This window comes from Podarcis vaucheri (genome assembly GCF_965113315.1).
Source record: "Podarcis vaucheri genome assembly, chromosome: 7".
Lineage (NCBI taxonomy): Eukaryota > Metazoa > Chordata > Lepidosauria > Squamata > Lacertidae > Podarcis > Podarcis vaucheri.
This window is the reverse complement of record NC_138765.1, coordinates 2212262-2231436: the sequence shown is the minus strand read 5'-3', so window position 1 is coordinate 2231436 and position 19175 is coordinate 2212262. Positions and strand designations below refer to the sequence as shown.

The 19175-nt window shown below is 45.7% G+C and overlaps 2 protein-coding genes and 1 long non-coding RNA gene across 3 annotated transcripts in view; 2 read left to right on the top strand and 1 right to left on the bottom strand.

Moving 5' to 3' along the window:
• Positions 1-19175, top strand: part of LOC309537566 (uncharacterized protein) — a gene marked incomplete at its 3' end in the record, with an annotated part of 50991 nt that overhangs the window by 29355 nt on the left and 2461 nt on the right. Inside the window, exons 2-6 of the mRNA XM_082232466.1 lie at positions 10582-11076; positions 11669-11750; positions 12972-13054; positions 13377-13503; positions 16842-17757. Of these exons, the coding sequence (XP_082088592.1) occupies positions 10663-11076; positions 11669-11750; positions 12972-13054; positions 13377-13503; positions 16842-17757 (1622 nt within the window). The 5' untranslated portion in view covers positions 10582-10662. The remainder of the gene's footprint in view (positions 1-10581; positions 11077-11668; positions 11751-12971; positions 13055-13376; positions 13504-16841; positions 17758-19175) is intronic.
• LOC309537018 overlaps positions 8181-19175 on the bottom strand; it is a 95019-nt gene continuing 84024 nt past the window's right edge. Inside the window, exon 3 of the long non-coding RNA XR_014221756.1 lies at positions 8181-8296. This is a non-coding gene — a long non-coding RNA (uncharacterized lncRNA). The remainder of the gene's footprint in view (positions 8297-19175) is intronic.
• Positions 10390-19175, top strand: part of LOC309536733 (uncharacterized protein) — a 105305-nt gene continuing 96519 nt past the window's right edge. The window contains exon 1 of the mRNA XM_082230966.1: positions 10390-10542. Coding sequence (XP_082087092.1) covers positions 10506-10542 — 37 coding nt within the window. The 5' untranslated portion in view covers positions 10390-10505. The remainder of the gene's footprint in view (positions 10543-19175) is intronic.

The following is a 19175-nucleotide window of genomic DNA, read 5'->3' as shown; positions in this document are numbered from 1 at the left end:
TTTGGTCAGTTCTTGTCCATGTCATTTTGGCTTCAGAAAAGAAAGTTCCCTCTCTACCCAAGGGGTTCTTTGTTCTCCAGATATCAACTAAATCCAAATTGTCAGTCATCTCAAAAAAAGGTTTTCGGTAGTCTGCCGTCCTTAGTAACTACCTGTCTCTGTGCCTTGTCCATATTTGTAGATACCACTCCATTCATATCCCCCATCATGATCACATTGTAATCCAAATAGTCCATCAGAGTCTCATGCAACTTTTTTAAAAAATCTGATTTCCCCTCATTTGGTGCATAAACTCCTACTATCAAGAATTTCTCTCCTTGTAGTTGAATTTCAATTGCCACAAATCTTCCTTGGTCATCTTTAAATATAAATTTCGGTGATAGGCTCTCCTTTGCGTAAATCGCTACTCCCCCTTTTTTAACTTTGTCCGATGAAATAAACTCTTGACCCAGTCTTTTGTTAATCAATACTTTTCTATGTAGCCTTACCACGTGTGTTTCCTGTAAGCAAATCAAGTCCAATTGTTCCTTTTTTAATAAATGAAAGATTCTTTAACTTTTTTGAGGGGAGTTCAGACCATTAGTATTCCAGCTTAATAGTTGCAAAGCCATGATGTAGTTACTCTGCTTTTCCTCCAACTGCACCAAGTGTTTGTTCTTGTTCTGTCGGTGGTGTTATTGTCACTTTCTCTGAGGAGTCCAATCCAAAGGGTAATGTAGCTATATCTAGTATTCCTCTTTTTAATAGTCCTTTGTCCAATACTTTTTGTTTTGGTCTTCTGTCGGTTCTCTGTCCAATGCGCTTAGCTCTTCTCCAGATTCTTTCTGCAAGTCTTCTCCGTGATCTTTCAAAAATCTTTCTTTGCAGTGGATTCTTATTTCCCTCCCTCTCTTTTACAGGAAAATATAGTTCAAACCTTTTCCCCCCTCCTCTCCTGCAGCCAAGGGGGGAAATCACTTATTTTGACGTTAGAATTGTAGTCCTTCCTGATCGACTTTCCAGGTCTTTAGCTTACAGCTTCTTTGCTTTAGTCTGTTTACAAGAAACGGAAGGCAGACTTCCTGTTTATGCCTCCCCGCTTCGGTGCTGAATTAAACCTTTTTTCCTTCCTTTTCGCCCCCAATTTGTCCTACTCACGGGTAGTTGCTTTTTGTAGTCGAATTGTCACAGGAAGAAGTCAGTGCTCTCCGGTAACGGCTGTGTGGCTTTGCTCCGCGGAAGAAGCAGTTGACTCACAGCACCGCGCCACTCACCCCGCTTCGCTCCGGAGCCCGTAGTTGGGTCCCTTTGGGAATTGGGGGGGCGCGAAAGGTGCCCGCTGAGTCCCACACTTACAGGCTTCACCCGCCTGTGATTTTTGAAGGGTCCCCGCTTCGCCGTAGCGGTCCAGACCTGATTCCCGCAGAGCTGGTCCCTCCAAGTCAGAGGGAGTCCGCCATTACCGATGGCGCCAACCCGGAAGTCCTGCAGCTCAGTCAGTTCTGCTACCAGGAGGCCAAAGGATCCCGAGAGGCTTGCAGCCAACTCTACCACTTTTGCCACCAGTGGCTGAAGCCAGAAAGGCACACGAAAGCTGAGATGCTGGACCTGGTGATCTTGGAGCAGTTCCTGGCTGTCCTTCCTCTGGAGATGGAGAACTGGGTGAGGGAATGTGGAGCAGAGACTGCATCAGCCAGTTGCATCAGCTAGCAGACACAAGCCTGCAGACTTACTATCTCACACAGCATTCTGGGATCCCAACACTCCCCACCCGGCAAGAACAGCACAGAGGGACAGAAGAAGGGATCCTTCCATGTGGCAAACGGGAATGTTTGTGCACAGGATTAGAAGAATGATTTGAAGAACACCAGTTTCTTAATGCCCTTCATTAAAATACACAATGAATAATTCCATTAACACATCAAAATATGCATCCATAAAATGTGCAGGAAAAGAATCCAATTAATACTGAACACCAATTAAGAGGCAGAAAACAACAAAGTGTAACAGTTCACCTTTATGTTATCTAAGAGGACAACCTTTTTCTTTTAGGGTCCAGTGTGCTTTGAAGATGTAGCTGTCCATTTCACAGACATGGAATGGGCATTGCTGGATCCTGACCAGAGAGCCCTCCATAAGGAAGTCATGGAGGAGAATCGGGGGATCTCGGACTCTCTCAGTAAAGCTTTATATTATGCCTACCCCCCTCCAAGATGGCCCCCTTTTGCTCTTGAAGGGCTGGCCTGTCTGCAGCCCCCACAGCCTCCTATCAAGGAACCTTCACTGGGGCAGAAGCAGAGGAAAGGCCTCAGGAAAGCAGCCATGGCTCTGGCCAGATGCAGAGGAGGAGGAGGAGGAGGAGGAGGAGGAGGAGAAGGGCTGACCGCTCTCCTTCTCCCTCAGACTCCATTGCTCAGCAGCCCCTCATCCCCTCATAGGGGCAGGGTCGCCAGAGGTGCAAGGTGCTGAGCAGGGGGGGAAATGCACAGCTGAAGATCCTCCAGGGCAGATAAGACCCCCCCCCCAATATTTTTTTCAGGCTCCTCTAAACTGCCCAGGCCTTCTTAGAATCATAGAATCATAGAATAGGCCACAAGGGCCATCGAGTCCAACCCCCTGCCAAGCATCTTAAATGTAGCTTCAAAGTGATTCGGGAAGTTGAAGTGGCTTCTGTCAGAGGTTTTGTTTCTGTTCTTTAATCTGTCCTTAGCTGACTAAAGAGACGAGTAACATTGGAGATGGCTCAGATCCCATGATTGGGCCAAACAAAATCTGTCCCAGAAAATAACCAGGCTTTTAGAACCTCAGGCAGTGAACCCTGGAGGAAGACCTCACATCTAACTCCCTTCAGTTCTTTCCCTGTCACAAGCTTTAATTAGCACTGCTGCATAATTTGGGACTCCATTGCTTCCTGAGGCTCTAATCTGTTTGTCACTTAGTTGCAGGTGATGATCAATTGGAGAAGGGGAATGAGGGAGACCACGACAAAAGCCAAACAGTGGGGAAGTCATATTCAGAGTATGGAGAGAGCTTAAGTCAGAACTCCCATTCCACTTCAAATCAAAGAAATCCCATTGAGAAGAAACCCCGTCAGTGCTTGGAATGTGGAAAAAGCTTTAGTCGAAAGGACAGTTTCACTTCCCATCACAGAATTCATACAGGGGAGAAACCTGTATAAAATATTAAAGGCCTTCAGACTTGGAAGAGAAGCAAGGAAGAACAGAGTGAGAGATTGCTTGATCACTTTTCGATCCAAAGAGGAAAGAGACAAGATATTGAACCTGCACTATCAGAATACTTTGACAATCCAGGATTCAAGAGTAGAGATATTCAAGGATATCCCGAAACAACTTCTAGACCTCAGGTCCAACTATACTGATCTGGTGACACTGCTGAAAGGAAACAGAATCATATTTAGGTGGGAATTCCCCCAAGGCCTATCCTTCACTTTTAAAGGTAAAAAGTTTAAAATAAGATCGATTGACGAGAAAGAGAAATTTCTGAAAGATTACGAAGAAGACCTGCAAAAAGGAGTGGAAGGAGATCCAGGAGCCTCACGACTAGCTGCAATAGATAAGGCAATATCATGTTTGGAACTGGACAAATCACAGAAAGTGATACCACCGACAGAAGAAGAGGAATTATTGGGAGCAGTTGGAGGAAAGTAACTTAGGTACAACATGTCTTTGCAACTACTAAGCTGGAATATTCATGGTCTAAATTCCCCGGATAAAAGAAAAAAAAGTTTTTTATTTGTTGAAAAAAGAACATTTGGACTTAATTTGCCTACAGGAAACACACGTGATAAGGCTACACAGGAAAGTATTGATTAATAAGAGACTTGGTCAAGAATTTATCTCATCAGACAAGGTTAAAAAGCGAGGAGTTATTATTTATGCAAAGGAGAGCCTTTCACCGAAATTTATTTTTAAAGATGACCAAGGCAGATTTATTGCAATTGAAATTCAAACGCAAGGAGAAAATTTTTTAGTAATTGGATTATATGCGCCGAATGAGGGGAAATCCGAATTTTATAAAAAGCTGCATGAGACATTGTTGGACTACATGGACTATAACATCATCTTAATGGGAGATATGAATGGTGTGGTATCCACAAATATGGATAAGTCACAGAGACTGGTAGTTACGAAAGATAGCAGACTACCAAAAACTTGGTTTGAAATGGCTGACAATATGGGCTTGACTGACATTTGGAGAATTAGGCATCCCCTGGCAAGAGAGGGAACCTTCTTTTCTGAAGCTCAAAAGACATGGACAAGAATTGACCAAATTTGGATAACTAGAGGACTGGCACCTAAGATTCGAAAGGTAGAGATCTGCCCTAAGACGTGCTCCGACCATAATGCCATGAAAATGGAGATGAAATTAACACCAATTGGTTCCTTCAGATGGAGGATGAATGACGCCTTGTTTAGAGATCAAGAGGTGATTAGGAAGGCCCAAAAAACTTTGGTATTCAGATACTTGTGGTATCTGAAGAAGTGTGCATGCACACGAAAGCTCATACCAAGAACTAACTTAGTTGGTCTTTAAGGTGCTCCTGGAAGGAATTTTTTTATTTCCAAAAAACTTTGAGAGACTATTTTGAGATAAATTTGAAAACCACTGTAGAAAAAAGAGTAATCTGGGATGCAAGTAAAGCAGTTATGAGGGGTTTTTTTATTCAACAGAACTCCCTAAAGAAGAGAGCCCAAAATGAGAAGAAGGAAAAAATATTGGAAAAAATAAGAGGGAGAAAACAAATTGAGAGCCAAACCAAATTCACAAGAGATTCTGAAAGAAATAAAGTTACATCAAGTACAAGACATGAAGATGATAAATGTGCAGAAAAAGAATCCAGGCCAAATGGCCGAAATATTGGGAAATTTTGGAACAAGAAGGAGACAAATTGAAATTGCAGAGTTTCGAGAAATTAAAAAACAAAGTGAGAGATTGGCTTCATTATTATCAGATAATGGAGACATATAATTTGGATAAGAAAATTGGCTTCCAGGTGGAAAAATCCAAACTAGAAATAGAACTGTTAGAACCCAAAACTAAGAATTTGTCAAGAATATATAACTTGCTGTTGAAATGGAATACTCAGGATGAAACGGTGAAATCTGCAATGATTAAATTGGCACAAGATGTTGGACATAATATTATGTTTGCTGACTGGGAACAGTTGTGGACCACAGGTATGAAATTCACGGCATGTAATGCCTTGAGAGAGAATATTATGAAAATGATTTATTCTTTGTATATTGTATTGTTGTTTTATTGTTTTATTGATTTATAGGTGGTACATGACCCCAGTCAAGCTTGCAAAAATCTACCATTTGCCCGATAATAGATGCTGGAAATGTAAAGAAACTGAAGGTACATTCTTTCACCTTTGGTGGACGTGCCCGAAGATCAAGGCCTTCTGGGAAATGATATATAATGAACTGAAAAAGGTATTTAAATATACCTTCCCGAAGAAACCAGAGGCCTTCCTCTTGGGCATTGTCGGCCAATTGGTGCCAAAGAAGGATAGAACTTTCTTTTTGTATGCAACAACAGCAGCAAGAACACTTATCGCAAAGTACTGGAAGACACAAGATTTACCCACCCTGGAAGAATGGCAGACGAAGGTGATCGACTATATGGAATTGGCAGAAATGACTGGCAGAATCTGAGACCAGGGAGAAGAGTCAGTGGAAGAATATTGGAAAAAATGTAAAGACTATCTACAGAAATACTGTAAAATTAAGGAATGTTAAAAGGACGTTGGACTGAAAATAAGTGGTGTTAGTAACAAGATTAATAAGAATATGTAAATTTGGATCGATAATGACGGAAATTATATTTCTATTATAGTTTAAGATGTTGAGCAAAAGTAAACGACAGAGGGTAAGGATTTGCTGATTTAAATATTTGAACTGGAATACAGAAAGGGAGGTGTGAGGAGGTCAAGAAATTAGTGAGTAAATTACAATATATGGAGATATAACCTTTCTTTGTACTCTTTTCTGGGTGGTTTCATTGGTGTTTGGTATGATCTTTTTATTTCTTTGTTAACTGTCTTTTTGTTTTGCTTTGTATTTTCCTTTTATTATATTCGCAATTCTATCTGTTTTATGTGTTTTATGTTTATAATTTGTTTAAAATTTGTTTTAATAAATATCATTATATATAAAAAAAAGAACTCATTGCACTGAGTTCAAGGGAACTTCTTCCCTGGTAGTTCCTCTGGGGATCTCCGTTCGACCGAGCTGATAAAGCTCATCTTCCGGAATCGCCTCAACGTGATTGACGACCTGAGCCTCTGATAAGGCTCCAGGCACATTCCCCATTCAGCAGAGTTTCCAGCACAGGGAAGAGACGAGAGGTTTGGGCTACATTGCTAGGAGTTTTATTATCTAGCTACGCAGACAGAAAAATACATCCCGTGAGTATGGAATGTGTGGAATGTAGACAGAGTCTTGTGACTCCAAAGCACTGCTCAGTGGCAAACCGAAACTAACAGTTCCGTCCAGCTGCCTGAATGGGAGAGAGAGGAAGCAGGGCTCCTCCAGGGACCTCCTAGCCCTGAAGTCTTTCCATGCCGGTTGGCCATTATCAGAAAGACTCTTTGACTATTGGGGGTCTGGGTTGCCTCTTTCCCATGTGGGCCATTCCTTCTGCCGTGGGACATTAGGTAAGTATTACGTCTGTTTCTTTCATCATACTTAACTCTGGAAGTGACCACGTTTACATTGTTTACATTTCTCTGTGTTTTGCTGTTTCCTTTGCCTTTAGAAGTATATTTTATACCTACTCACCACTTACTGAGTCTTGATGTATTAACCCAAGTGGTGAATAGGTATGGCAGAGAATTCTGTCGACAAAGGTGTGGAAAATTCCTATTCTTGAAAGTCACGAAATAGTCGTCATCTTGCCCTGCCCGCCCGCCCCATATGCCTAGCCTATCTGGCCTGCAGCGCAGGAAGTTGCATGGATCATCTTCCTTCCGGATGCAATTGCGCAGCCTCCAGACCAAGCGCTGGAACCTCCCCTTGGGCTGATGTACAAAAGCCCAATGCACAACATGGATGGCGCTGCCCTCCTCCTGCTCATGTTGAAACATCCCTTCAAGCCCTGAGGGGGCAGGAGAGAAAGGCCGAGCTGGTCAGAAGCAAACACTGTAAATCTATGGTCCTCCTTTTTAAATGCAAAGAGCATTAAATGATAAATCGCATTGCAAAACCAAGAAATGGAAATGGACAGCTTCACCCATCGCAAGCGTCCACAAGCAGTGGTGGTTTCCGTCTTGTAGGAGGGACCATTCTTGTCCCCTTTCCCTTCAACTATACAAGGTTTTGTCAAGCCCACCCCAAACTCCTTCCATCCAATAGGGGGGATGTTTGAGGGCAGTGAAGTCCCTTTCAGAACACTTCAGATATGAATCTCTCTTCACTTCACACCCTTCTCAGCACAAGCATTTTCTCCTCACTTACAGGAACAGTGGGAAGACAAGCTGGCCTTGTTGTGAGCCAGGTGTCCTAGAGAGACTCTGAAAGGCCCATGGAATCAAAGGAAGGCTGGGGAGGAGAACTGGTCCTCTCAGGAGTGGCTTCCGAGTGCCATGATGCGCTGGGGCAGGGCAGGGATAAATGCAGAGGGGCACTGCCTGCCAATCCAATTCCCCGAAATTCATCACCCATCCTGAGACCCTCAGAAGAAGATTCAGGAGGGGCCTGGGCCCCTGACCAGCTACATGGCTGGATGGTCATTTCCACCATTCCAGAGGCGAGTCCCTCCATCTCGACCAGGGAGGGGTGTTGCTTTACTTGCCGACAAGCAGGACACGCACGCCTGTTTGTTGCCATCAGGCTGCAATAAGCTCAGGGGAAGTGGCAGGTTGGGGCACCTAGGAGAATATCCTACACCCAAAGACGCCCCATGTGGTCTAGCGGAGAGACTAAGAGCCCTGGAGCTGGAGGAGGGAGACCTGGGCCCAGTTCCCCCCATGGCTAGGAGCTTTGGAGGGAGGTGGGGAAGATGGGGAGTGAGAGGAGCTGGTTCTGGGTGGAAACATCCACTCTGAGGAAAAGATCACCAGCTAGAGAAAGGAGTCTCTGAGCTTAGTGGGAAGGACAGTGTGTGGTGTCCCGGGGAGAGTAAATCAGGCCAGGAATGAACTGGGAGGCTGAGTCAGGAGAAGGAGGAGCTGGAAAGAGACCGGCTGCTGAGCTCTCATCCCAGTCAGGAGGGGAGAGATCCTTCTAGAAAGAGAAGACTCACCAACCAGAGATCCCTTGGGTCTTTGGCTTGGAGTACCTTGGGAGTAGGGTAACTGGCAGAAAGAGCCAAAGTATTATGTGTGAAACAAGTGAGAAAACCTTGAAGAGAAATAACATTGTAAACTGAGGTATCCTAAGTTTTATCCACTCGTGTTATAAACCTCCTTGTTAAATAAAATCGTTAATATTTATTTGAAGAAATCTTGTCTGAGACTCCCAATTAGTGAGTTTTACCTCACGCAAGTCCCCCACAAGATAATCTGAGGTAGTTGGAGGGCATTTGTGGAAATTGTGTCCTGTGAGGTGGGTGCACTATATTTAGGAGAGAAGACGGGTCCAAGGGTGCGGGGGGGGGGGGGGAAGAGCCCTTGCGTCATCGCATATTAATTGGGGGCAGAGGTGGGATAGGAAGTTAAAACCCACACAGATCCTATTTAGTTTTGAGCGGACTGGCAGACTTAAACATTCATGAGGAAAACTGGGTGCTGTACTTACGCCCACAGATATGTGGAATTTAGAGTGAAATATACTCAGATCTCAGAGAGGATGAATCCTCTGATTCCCTCACATTTAAAGAGAGAGTGAAAGTGCGCTTTGGACTGACTGCAGAACAAAGCCAAAAAGCCTTTCGTGAAATTAAAAGGAAACCAGGAGAGACTTAGGCCCAACTGGGTCGCCGAAGTGACCAAGCTCTGGACAGATGGGAGGGAAGTGAGATGAGCTCAAACAGCTGATCAGTTGAGAGCCATGTTTCCAAGAGGTTCCTGCTCATTGAGGCTGAAAACAGTAACTGAAGTCTCTACCTTGGGAGAGGAAATCAAAGGAGACTCAGGGGGAGCAGTAATACTCTGTCCCTTCCAGGAAAAGTAATAATTGGAAACCCAGGGAGGAAGTGGGGTCTCAAAACGACAACCCTGAAGGCCGGGCCCAAGGGTGCCGGGGGGGAAAGAGCCGTGACACGAAGTGAAAACCCACACAGAAACGTACCCAGAGACACAGAACAACCAGTTTAATAAAGGAGTGAAGTTCTTTGATTAAAAAGAGAAAAAATTCCTGTCAGAAAATGACCAGCAAGCGCCAAGCCCAAGAGACTTCACACGCACACGCGCCCAGTCCCGGGTTCTGGGTCCTGCTTCTTCCCTGCCCCCCCCCCCGAAGGGGCAGCTCTGCGCCTGCGCGACGCCCCGGGCTCCTCGGCAGGGAGAGAGAAGGGTTAAGGGGCGCCGAGCTGGCTTCCTAGAGAGGACAGGAAAGGAAGGCGGGCCGCTCCTCCTCCTCCTCCCCTCTGACGTCCCTTCCGGCCTCGCCTTCGCCTGCCGGGCTCTGGTGGGTCTCCTCTCGGGGAGAGGGAGAAGGATATTAAGGATATTAAGAGGGACATTATTATGAGGGAGAAGTATATTAAGAGGGACATTATTATGAGGGAGAAGTATATTAAGAGGGACATTATTATGAGGGAGAAGTATATTAAGAGGGACATTATTATGAGGGAGAAGTATATTAAGAGGGATATAATTGTGAGGGAGAAGGATATTAAGAGGGATATAATTGTGAGGGAGAAGGATATTAAGAGGGACATTATTGTGAGGGAGAAGGATATTAAGAGGGACATTATGAGGGAGAAGGATATTAAGAGGGACATTATTATGAGGGAGAAGGATATTAAGGGGGACATTATTATGAGGGAGAAGTATATTAAGAGGGACATAATTATGAGGGAGAAGGATATTAAGAGGGACATGATTGTGAGGGAGAAGTATATTAAGAGGGACATTATTATGAGGGAGAAGGATATTAAGAGGGACATTATTATGAGGGAGAAGGATATTAAGAGGGACATTATTATGAGGGAGAAGTATATTAAGAGGGACATTATGAGGGAGAAGGATATTAAGAGGGACATTATTGTGAGGGAGAAGGATATTAAGGGGGACATTATTATGAGGGAGAAGGATATTAAGGGGGACATTATTCTGAGGGAGAAGTATATTAGGAGGGAAAGACCACGAAGGAGAAGTACAGGAATACTTCTGCTTACAAACCGTCCTCCTTGCAAACGCGTTAGCTTCTCTCTCTATTCATAAATCTCTGTAGGGCATTTTCCCCTCCCTAATTCTTTATTTGTTTGACTAAACTGCATGAGGCAGTGAATGACAGGAGGGCCTGGCGTGCTCTGGTCCAGGGGGTCGCAAAGATGCGGACAGGACTAAACCACAACAGGGACGGTGGCAATCCAGCCCTGGTTCCTAGGAAGACTCATCCATGCTTCCTCAGGGAACATTCTTCTTCTCTTGGCTGTGTATTGATCTTATAATAAAAGAATGTGTTTGATTCGTAGGATTTGCTGCACCTTCCATTAGAACTTGGCAGAGGACTAAGGGACTCCTTCCGATCTCTTGGAGATTTCCGGAGAGCCCAGATGGATGAGCAAGACTCAGCTGGCCCTGAAACAGGAAGAGGCCATGCCATGGAAACTGGGAGCAGTGGGGAATTATGGGAAAACTCCATGCAAAAGATCCTGGATAAGGAGGACACCCCTTGCTCAGAGGTGCAGAGCCAGCAGCTCAGCCAGTTCTGCTTCCAGGAGGCCAAAGGACCCCGAGAGGTTTGCAGCCAATTCTACCATCTTGACCATCAGTGGCTGAAGCCAGAAAGGCACACGAAAGCTGAGATGCTGGACCTGGTGATCTTGGAGCAGTTCCTGGCTGTCCTTCCTCTGGAGATGGAGAACTGGGTGAGGGAATGCGGAGCGGAGACCAGTTCCCAGGCGGTGGCCCTGGCCGAAGGTTTCCTCCTGAGTCAGGCAGAGGAGAGGAAGCAGGCAGAGCAGCAGGTGAGAGAGACTTTCCTCTGGATACTCCCAAGGGGCTCCAAAGAGGAGGGAGAGTATTCCCAAATCATTTCCTAATGGCCCATCCTTTTTTGGAAAGCATATTATTATTATTATTAATGACACCCATGTGGCTGGGTGCCTTCCAGCACATATAAAAGCATAAGAAGACATCAGATGTCTTCTAAAAGTTATGCATTTTCTTATCTCCTTCGCACCTGATGGGAGGGCATTCCCCAGGGTGGGGGCCACTGTGGAGAAGGTCTTCTGCCTGGTTCCCTGTAACTTCACTTACCACAGTGAGGGAATCAGCAGAAGACCCTCCGAACTGGACCTCAGTTCATGGAGACGCTCCTTTGGGTATAGTGGGCCTTTGAGGCCGTTTAGGGCTTTGAATTGTTCTGGGAAACGTTCTGGGAGCCAGTGAAGATCCTTGAGGACCAATGTTTCATGGTCCTGGCAGCCAACCCCAGACACCAGTCTAGCAGAAGCAGGAAGCAGCTTTCACCTCTGTCCCCCGAAAGTGCTTGCCTCTGCCATTCCTTCTCTAACCCTTCTCCCCATTCTCTGTTTTGAATCCTTGTTGCTCTTTCAGAGGAAGGATCTTTTGGCAGAACTGGGTCTTGATTCTTCTGAGGCAGAGAAGACTCCGTTGGACGCCAGAGTGAGGCCTCTGGGTAAGGAGGAAGGAGTGTTTTCTCCCCCGTTTTGTCACATTCTCTTGGTTTTGAAACTAATCTGTGATTTCTTTGCATCTTGTGAGGGATGACACCTGGAGCTCAGAGCGGGGGGAGAGATGTATTTTTGCACAACTATTATATGAAATGGGTACAAATGAGTCCAGCTAATATCCCCTTGTGGTTTCAGAAATTCTCCATCGCTCAACGTGCTTCGTTGTTTGGCAACTTTAACAGCAGCTGCAAAAATCACACTGTCCAAATAAATAGCCTCTTTTTGCCATTTTTCTTCTACACCTGGGAAAGAGAGGGATCTGTCAGAATTGCAAATGACTCAGTAATGAACCTTATCAGCTCCCTCAAAACTTTCAGATTCCTTACATCCCTCTGTCTGGCCTTAGAGAAATGCGCGTTTATCCAATTAGATTAAATTCCAAGTCCTTTTAGCATTAATCAGTTCAGTCTGTATATAATAAAGGATGGGGAAGAGTCACCTCTAATTTTCCATCGTAAACATTTTGTAAAATAGAGCTTCCCTCCCTTTTTCCTTTTTGTTTTTACACACACAGTTCCATTTGATGTTATATTCCATATCTGCAATCCAGTTTCATCCCTGCTCACCTGTACATAGATATTTTCAACCAGTATTCAATGGCGGGCTGCCAAATCATAAATGCAGAGAAGAAAACTTGATATAAAGAAGCCATAGGCTCCCCTTCCCCCCACTCACTGTCTTTTGCACCAAATGGAGTTTATTCCCAAATTCAAACCTTAAAGACCTTGCAGCTGGTTTAATTCCGCTGTTTATGATCTCATCTCTTCCAGCAACGCCTGTACATTAGTCCAAATTGAGCTCGGAGTGACAGGAGAACCTCTGCTTCTTAATGGCAGCGAAGGAGGGTTTTCAGCAGATGAAGGGCTTTTGCACTCAGCGCCTCCCTGCCTCCCGCAATCCATGCTGGAGCCGGAACGTGGTACCGAGACAAACTGGGAGTGAAGCCCGTTCTCCCCTGTCCCTGGGGGAAACTTGCAAGGAGAATTACCCTCAGTCATCCTTGTTTTTCCCTTGCCAACGATCTCCCGCTGCCTCCATTAAGGCAGAGCGGAACCGGAAGCTAGCAGGGGAGACTTGGACAAGCCCCATCTGTACGTAGAGATGCACTGTTTCACCTCTGAGAGAAGCAGGCGCTCACGGTTTCCACTTACCTTGGTCTCTCCCAGGTGACGGAATGATGCCACCAAGACCTGCTCCTTCATCTTTCCATGGTGGTGGAGGGGAGGCAGCAGCTGTGGACCCAGATCAGGTAGGGGGAAGGAGCCTTGTGGGGAAGGACGGCTTGGATGCAGACTGGCTGAGCACAGTTGGATGCAGAGGAATGGTGGGAGGAGCCAGAGAAGAGGGAGCCGACTGGGAGGAGGAGGAGGAGGAGGAGGGGTCTGAAGCTGGAGAGGGAGGAAGGCTCAGGGAGCAGAGGGAGTCTGTGGCAGAGAGCAGCCCAGACTCCGAGGCAGAAGCTGCAGCAGGAGAGAGGGATGAGGAAGGCAGAGAGGGGTCTGGCCGCTGTAGAAAACAACAGAGCCAAGTGAATGTTCTCTAAGAGGACAGCCTTTTTCCTGTTCTGTTAGGGTCCAGTGTGCTTTGAAGATGTGGCTGTCCATTTCACAGACGAGGAGTGGGCGTTGCTGGATCCTGACCAGAGAGCTCTCCATAAGGAAGTCATGGAGGAGAATCGTGGGATCTTGGACTATCTCAGTAAGGCTCCCTATTGGATCATCCTATCTGCTTTGTAATTCAAGACATCTCTCTATGTGACGAACCTCTGATATTTCGATGGGGCTCAACAGCGCCACCCACAGCACCTGGGATGTTAACACTCCCACAGCAAACCTTGGATGGATGGCTATTGATTGTTTTCCCTGTGCATATTCTTCCTCCAGTTCTGCCGTTTAAAACCATGATCAGGCTGTCTGAACTGCCCAGGCCTTCTTAAATGTAGGATTCAGAGTGATTTGAGGTGTTGAAGTAGCTTCAGTCCAGTTTCCTTCTTTTGTTCTTGCTTCTGTCTCTCTCTGGTTGACCAAAGAGTCGCTTGACATTGGAGATGGCACAGATTCCACGACTGAACCAAACAAACTCCATCCCAGAAAAGAGCCAGGCTTTTTGAATCTCAGGCAGTGAACCCTGTAGTAACAATAATGGTAATATTATTATTTTTACCTTGCCCATCTGACTGGGTGGCCCCAGCCACTCTGGGCAACTTCCAACAAATAGAAAAACATAATAAAACATCAAACATTAAAAACTTCCCAATACAGAGGTGCCTTCAGAAGTCCTCTAAAAGTTGCATAGTTATTTCCTTGACATCTGATGGGAGGGCGTTCCACAGGGTGGGTTCCCCTATCGAGAAGGCCCCCTGCCTCGTCCCCTGTAACTTCTCACAAAAATGTAACATTTAAGTACAGTGGTACTTCGGGTTAAGAACTTAATTCGTTCTGAAGGTCTGTTCTTAACCTGAAACTGTTCTTAACCTGAAGCACCACTTTAGCTCATGGGGCCTCCTGCTGCTGCTGTTAGTGAAGTCTTTAACCTGAAGCGTATGTAACCTGAAGCGTATGTAACCCGAGGTAACACTGTACAGTGGTGCCCCGCAAGACGAATGCCTCGCAAGACGAAAAACTCGCAAGACGAAAGGGCTTTCCATTTTTTGAGTCGATCTGCAAGACAAATTTCCCTATGGGCTTGCTTCGCAAGATGAAACGTCTTGCGAGTTCTTGCGAGTTTGTTTCCTTTTTCTTAAAGGCGCTAAGCTGCTAATAGCCGCTAAGCCGGTAATAGCCGTGCTTCGCAAGACGAAAAAACCGCAAGATGAAGAGACTCGCGGAACGGATTAATTTCGTCTTGCGATGCACCACTGTATATCTTAAATTTTGGATGCCAACAGTGTCCTTCAGCTCTCTATATTGGACAAACAGGCCAAACCTTATGCCAAAGAATAAACGGACATAAATCTGACATCAAGAATCACAAGACAGAGAAACCACTAGGAGAACACTTCAATCTCCCAGGACATTCTATACAAGATCTCAAAGTAGCTGTTTTACTACAAAGGAATTTCAGAAATAGACTGGAAAGAGAAGCTGCTGAATTGCAACTCATTACCAAACTTAAAACCATGGAGAGACCTGGTCTGAACAAAGACATTGGATTCTTATCTCATTATACATGACTGAGCCATTTTTCACCTTCTCACCCCTTGCCTTTTCCTGTAAGACCTATTGCAGTCGTTAAGAGTCGTCAAAAGACTCATCTCAGCTATCTGCCAATCACCCATTCCCACCACCCTTCTGAGTAATACCCCTCCCCACCTTCTCAGTATATAGAAGGATCTGGCAACTTCTGTTTCAGTGTATCTGAAGAAGTGTGCATGCACACAAAAGCTCATACCAAGAACTAACCGAGGTAACACTGTATATCTTAATTTTGGACAGGGAACTTACCTGCTTTGGCCATCTTTTAAATACCGTATTTTTCGCTCCATAGGACGCACTTTTCCCGTCTTAAAAACTAAGGGGGAAAGTCTGGGATTCCTATGGAGCGAGTGCAGGGGGGGAGGCAGGCAGGAAAAGCCCCCAAGAGCCACACACAAGCTTTGTGCGGGTCTTGCAGGCTTTTCCTCAGGAGGGAGAAGGGACTGACTCCCTCCTGGGGAAAAGCCATGCGCAACCTCTCCAGCCGGGGGGAAGGCTGTGCAAGGCTAAAGAAGCCAACTTTTTAAAAATCTCTCTATCTCTATCTCTACCTCTACCTCTTTTTCCATCCTTTCTCCACCTCCTTCTTTTCCTCTGGATCAGTGTTTTTATCTAACGTTTTAGTTTGTAGGGGGGGATATTATAAAAAAGGAAACTTTGCAGCTTTTATTTTGGTATACAATAAAAACAGATTAAACAAAACACAAAAGAAGGAAATAGCATAGAAGAGGAAGAGTAAAGGCAAAGAGGGGGGATACAAAGCTATTTACCAGAGGTAGATCTTAACCCTTGCCTCACCTGGGAGCTTTTCTGGGCAGGTATTCCCTCGGCTTAAGTGGGGTGGGGGAAGAGTGGCAGGTAGGGGGGTACCTACCTAGACACTGAAGCCACATGTCTCTCCGATGAAAATTGGGAGTGGGCATTGTGTGAAGTGGCTGTGGATCTCCTGCCGCAGAATTGTAGGACTGTATAGAGTTGGGAGGGCCACCCGAGGGTCATCTAGCCCAGCCCCCTCACAATGTAGGAATCACAGCTAAAGAACGCCAGGCAGATGGTCACCCAACCGCTGCTTAAAAGCCTCCAGTGGTGGAGACCCCCAACACCTTCCATGGTCATAGAATTGCAGGGTTGGAAGGGAACCCCAGGAGTCATCTAGTCCAGCCCCGGTGGACAGCGGGCACGATCCATCCCATTGTGCAAGGCTAAAGATGCTGCGCAAGGCTTAAGAGGAGGCCAAGGCAGAGAGCGGGATGGATCGCTCTTGCTGCCTTGTCTTCTTCTTTAGCCGTGCTGGAGAGGTTTAGCTCCTGGCTGGAGAGGTTGCGCGGCTATGGATCCCACTTGCTGTCTTGATTTCCTTGCTCTTGGGGACTGGGGGGGGGACCCGGGCTTCCCCCGCAGCCCCGAGAAGCTCTGGGAGAAGCGGACAGGCTGTGCGCATCGTGTCCGTGGCTCTTTGGGGCTGCGGGGTGTGTGTGATAATATTTCCCCCCTTGATTTCCCCCTCTAAAAACTAGGTGCGTCCTGTGGTCCGGTGCGTCCAATAGAGCGAAAAATACGGTAATAATAAAAGCACATTTTATTTATGAAGATAGTATAGATCCATATTTAAATTTGAACAAAATGACATTACCAGGTTAAGCTGTACTTTTCAAAACTAGAGAGAGAAAACATATAATATTCAATTTGATTTGTATATGAAACTAGACATTTTGCAGAACAAAAGGAACATTATAACATCTAACTCCCTTCAGTTCTTCGCCTATCCCAAGTATTAATTAGCATTGTTCCATAATTTGGGGCTGCACTTCTTCCCGAGACTCTAATCAGTTTGCCTCTTAGTTTCAGGTGGTGATGAATTGGAAATGAAGAACAAGGGAGACCACAACGAAATCCACACTGTGGAGGAGCCATATCAGGATTCAGACTGTGGAGAGGGCTTCAGTCAGAGCTCCCATTCGACTTCCCATCAAAGAAATCCCCTTAAGAAGAAACCCTATCACTGCTTGGAATGTGGAAAGAACTTCAATCAGAGGGCCAAGCTCACTTCCCATCGAAGAATTCATACAGGGGAAAAACCCTATCAGTGTGTGGAGTGTGGAAAGAGCTTCACTGCTAGCTCCTCTCTCACTTCCCATCAAAGAAATCATACAGGGGAGAAACCCTATCAGTGTGTGGAGTGTGGAAAGAGCTTCACTGATAGCTCCTCTCTCACTTCCCATCAAAGAAATCATACAGGGGAGAAACCCTTTCAGTGCGTAGAATGTGGAAAGAGCTTCAATCGGAGTGCCCATCTCACTTCCCATCAAAGGATTCATACAGGGGAGAAACCCTTTCAGTGCGTGGAATGTGGAAAGAGCTTCAGGACGAGCTTTGAACTGACTTTGCATCAAAGGATTCATACAGGGGAGAAACCCTATCAGTGCTTGGAATGTGGAAAGAGCTTCAGTCAGAGTGCCCATCTCACTTCCCATCAAAGGATTCATACAGGGGAGAAACCCTTTCAGTGCGTGGAATGTGGAAAGAGCTTCAGGACGAGCTTTGAACTGACTTTGCATCAAAGGATTCATACAGGGGAGAAACTCTATCACTGCTTGGAGTGTGGAAAGAGCTTCTATCAGAGAGCCAAGTTCACTTCCCATCAAAGGATTCATACAGGGGAGAAACCCTATCAGTGCTTGGAATGTGGAAAGAGCTTCAGTCAGAGTGCCCATCTCACTTCCCTTCAAAGGATTCATACAGGGGAGAAACCCTTTCAGTGCGTGGACTGTGGAAAGAGCTTCAGGATGAGCTTTGAAATGACTTTGCATCAAAGGATTCATACAGGGGAGAAACCCTATCACTGCTTGGAGTGTGGAAAGAGCTTCTATCAGAGGGCCAATCTCACTTCCCATCAAAGGATTCATACAGGGGAGAAACCCTATCAGTGCTTGGAATGTGGAAAGAGCTTCAGTCAGAGTGCCAATCTCACTTCCCATCAAAGGATTCATACAGGGGAAAAACCCTTTCAGTGCTTAGAATGTGGAAAGAGCTTCAATCGGAGTGCCAATCTCACTTCCCATCAAAGGATTCATACAGGGGAGAAGCCCTTTCAGTGCTTAGAATGTGGAAAGAGCTTCAATCGGAGTGCCAATCTCACTTCCCATCAAAGGATTCATACAGGGGAGAAACCCTTTCAGTGCTTGGAATGTGGAAAGAGCTTCAGTCAGAGTGCCAAGCTCACTTCCCATCAAAGGATTCATACAGGGGAGAAACCCTACCAGTGTTTAGAATGTGGAAAGAGCTTCAGTGAGAGTGCCCATCTCACTTCCCATCAAAGGATTCATACAGGGGAGAAACCCTATCAGTGCATGGAATGTGGAAAGAGCTTCAGTCAGAGTGCCCATCTCACTTCCCATCAAAGGATTCATACAGGGGAGAAACCCTTTCAGTGCTTCGAATGTGGAAAGAGCTTCAGTGAGAGTGCCAATCTCACTTCCCATCAAAGGATTCATACAGGGGAGAAACCCTATCAGTGCATGGAATGTGGAAAGAGCTTCAGGACGAGCTTTGAACTCACTTCCCATCAAAGGATTCATACAGGGGAGAAACACTTTCAGTGCTTAGAATGTGGAAAGAGCTTCAGGAGGAGCTTTGATCTCACTTCCCATCAAAGGATTCATACAGGGGAGAAACCCCATCACTGCTTCGAGTGTGGAAAGAGCTTCAGGACAAGCTCTCAACTCACCTCCCATCAAAGGATTCATACAGGAGAGAAACCCTTTCGGTGCTTAGAATGTGCAAAAAGCTTCAGTCATAGGGCCAAGCTCACTTCCCATCAAAGGATTCATACAGGGGGGAAACCCTAACAGTGCTTGGAATGTGGAAAGAGCTTCAGTCAAAGCAATAATGTCATTTCCCACCAGAGAATTCACACAGGGTAGAAACTATTTCAGTGCCAAGAGTGTGATAGGAGGGATTTGTGAAAGTTTGGTCTCATTTTTAAAGTTCTTAACACAATTGGAGCTCTTAAAAGGAATTAGAGCTCCCTGAAAAAGCTAAAATTAAGACAGGTTTGCGCTCTTGACTATGCTACCACTCAGTGCATTTGTAACTAGCTGACTGACCAAACCCAAAGGGTGCTCATCAATGGTTCCTCTTCATCCTGCAGATGAGTGACTAGTGGGGTGCCACAGA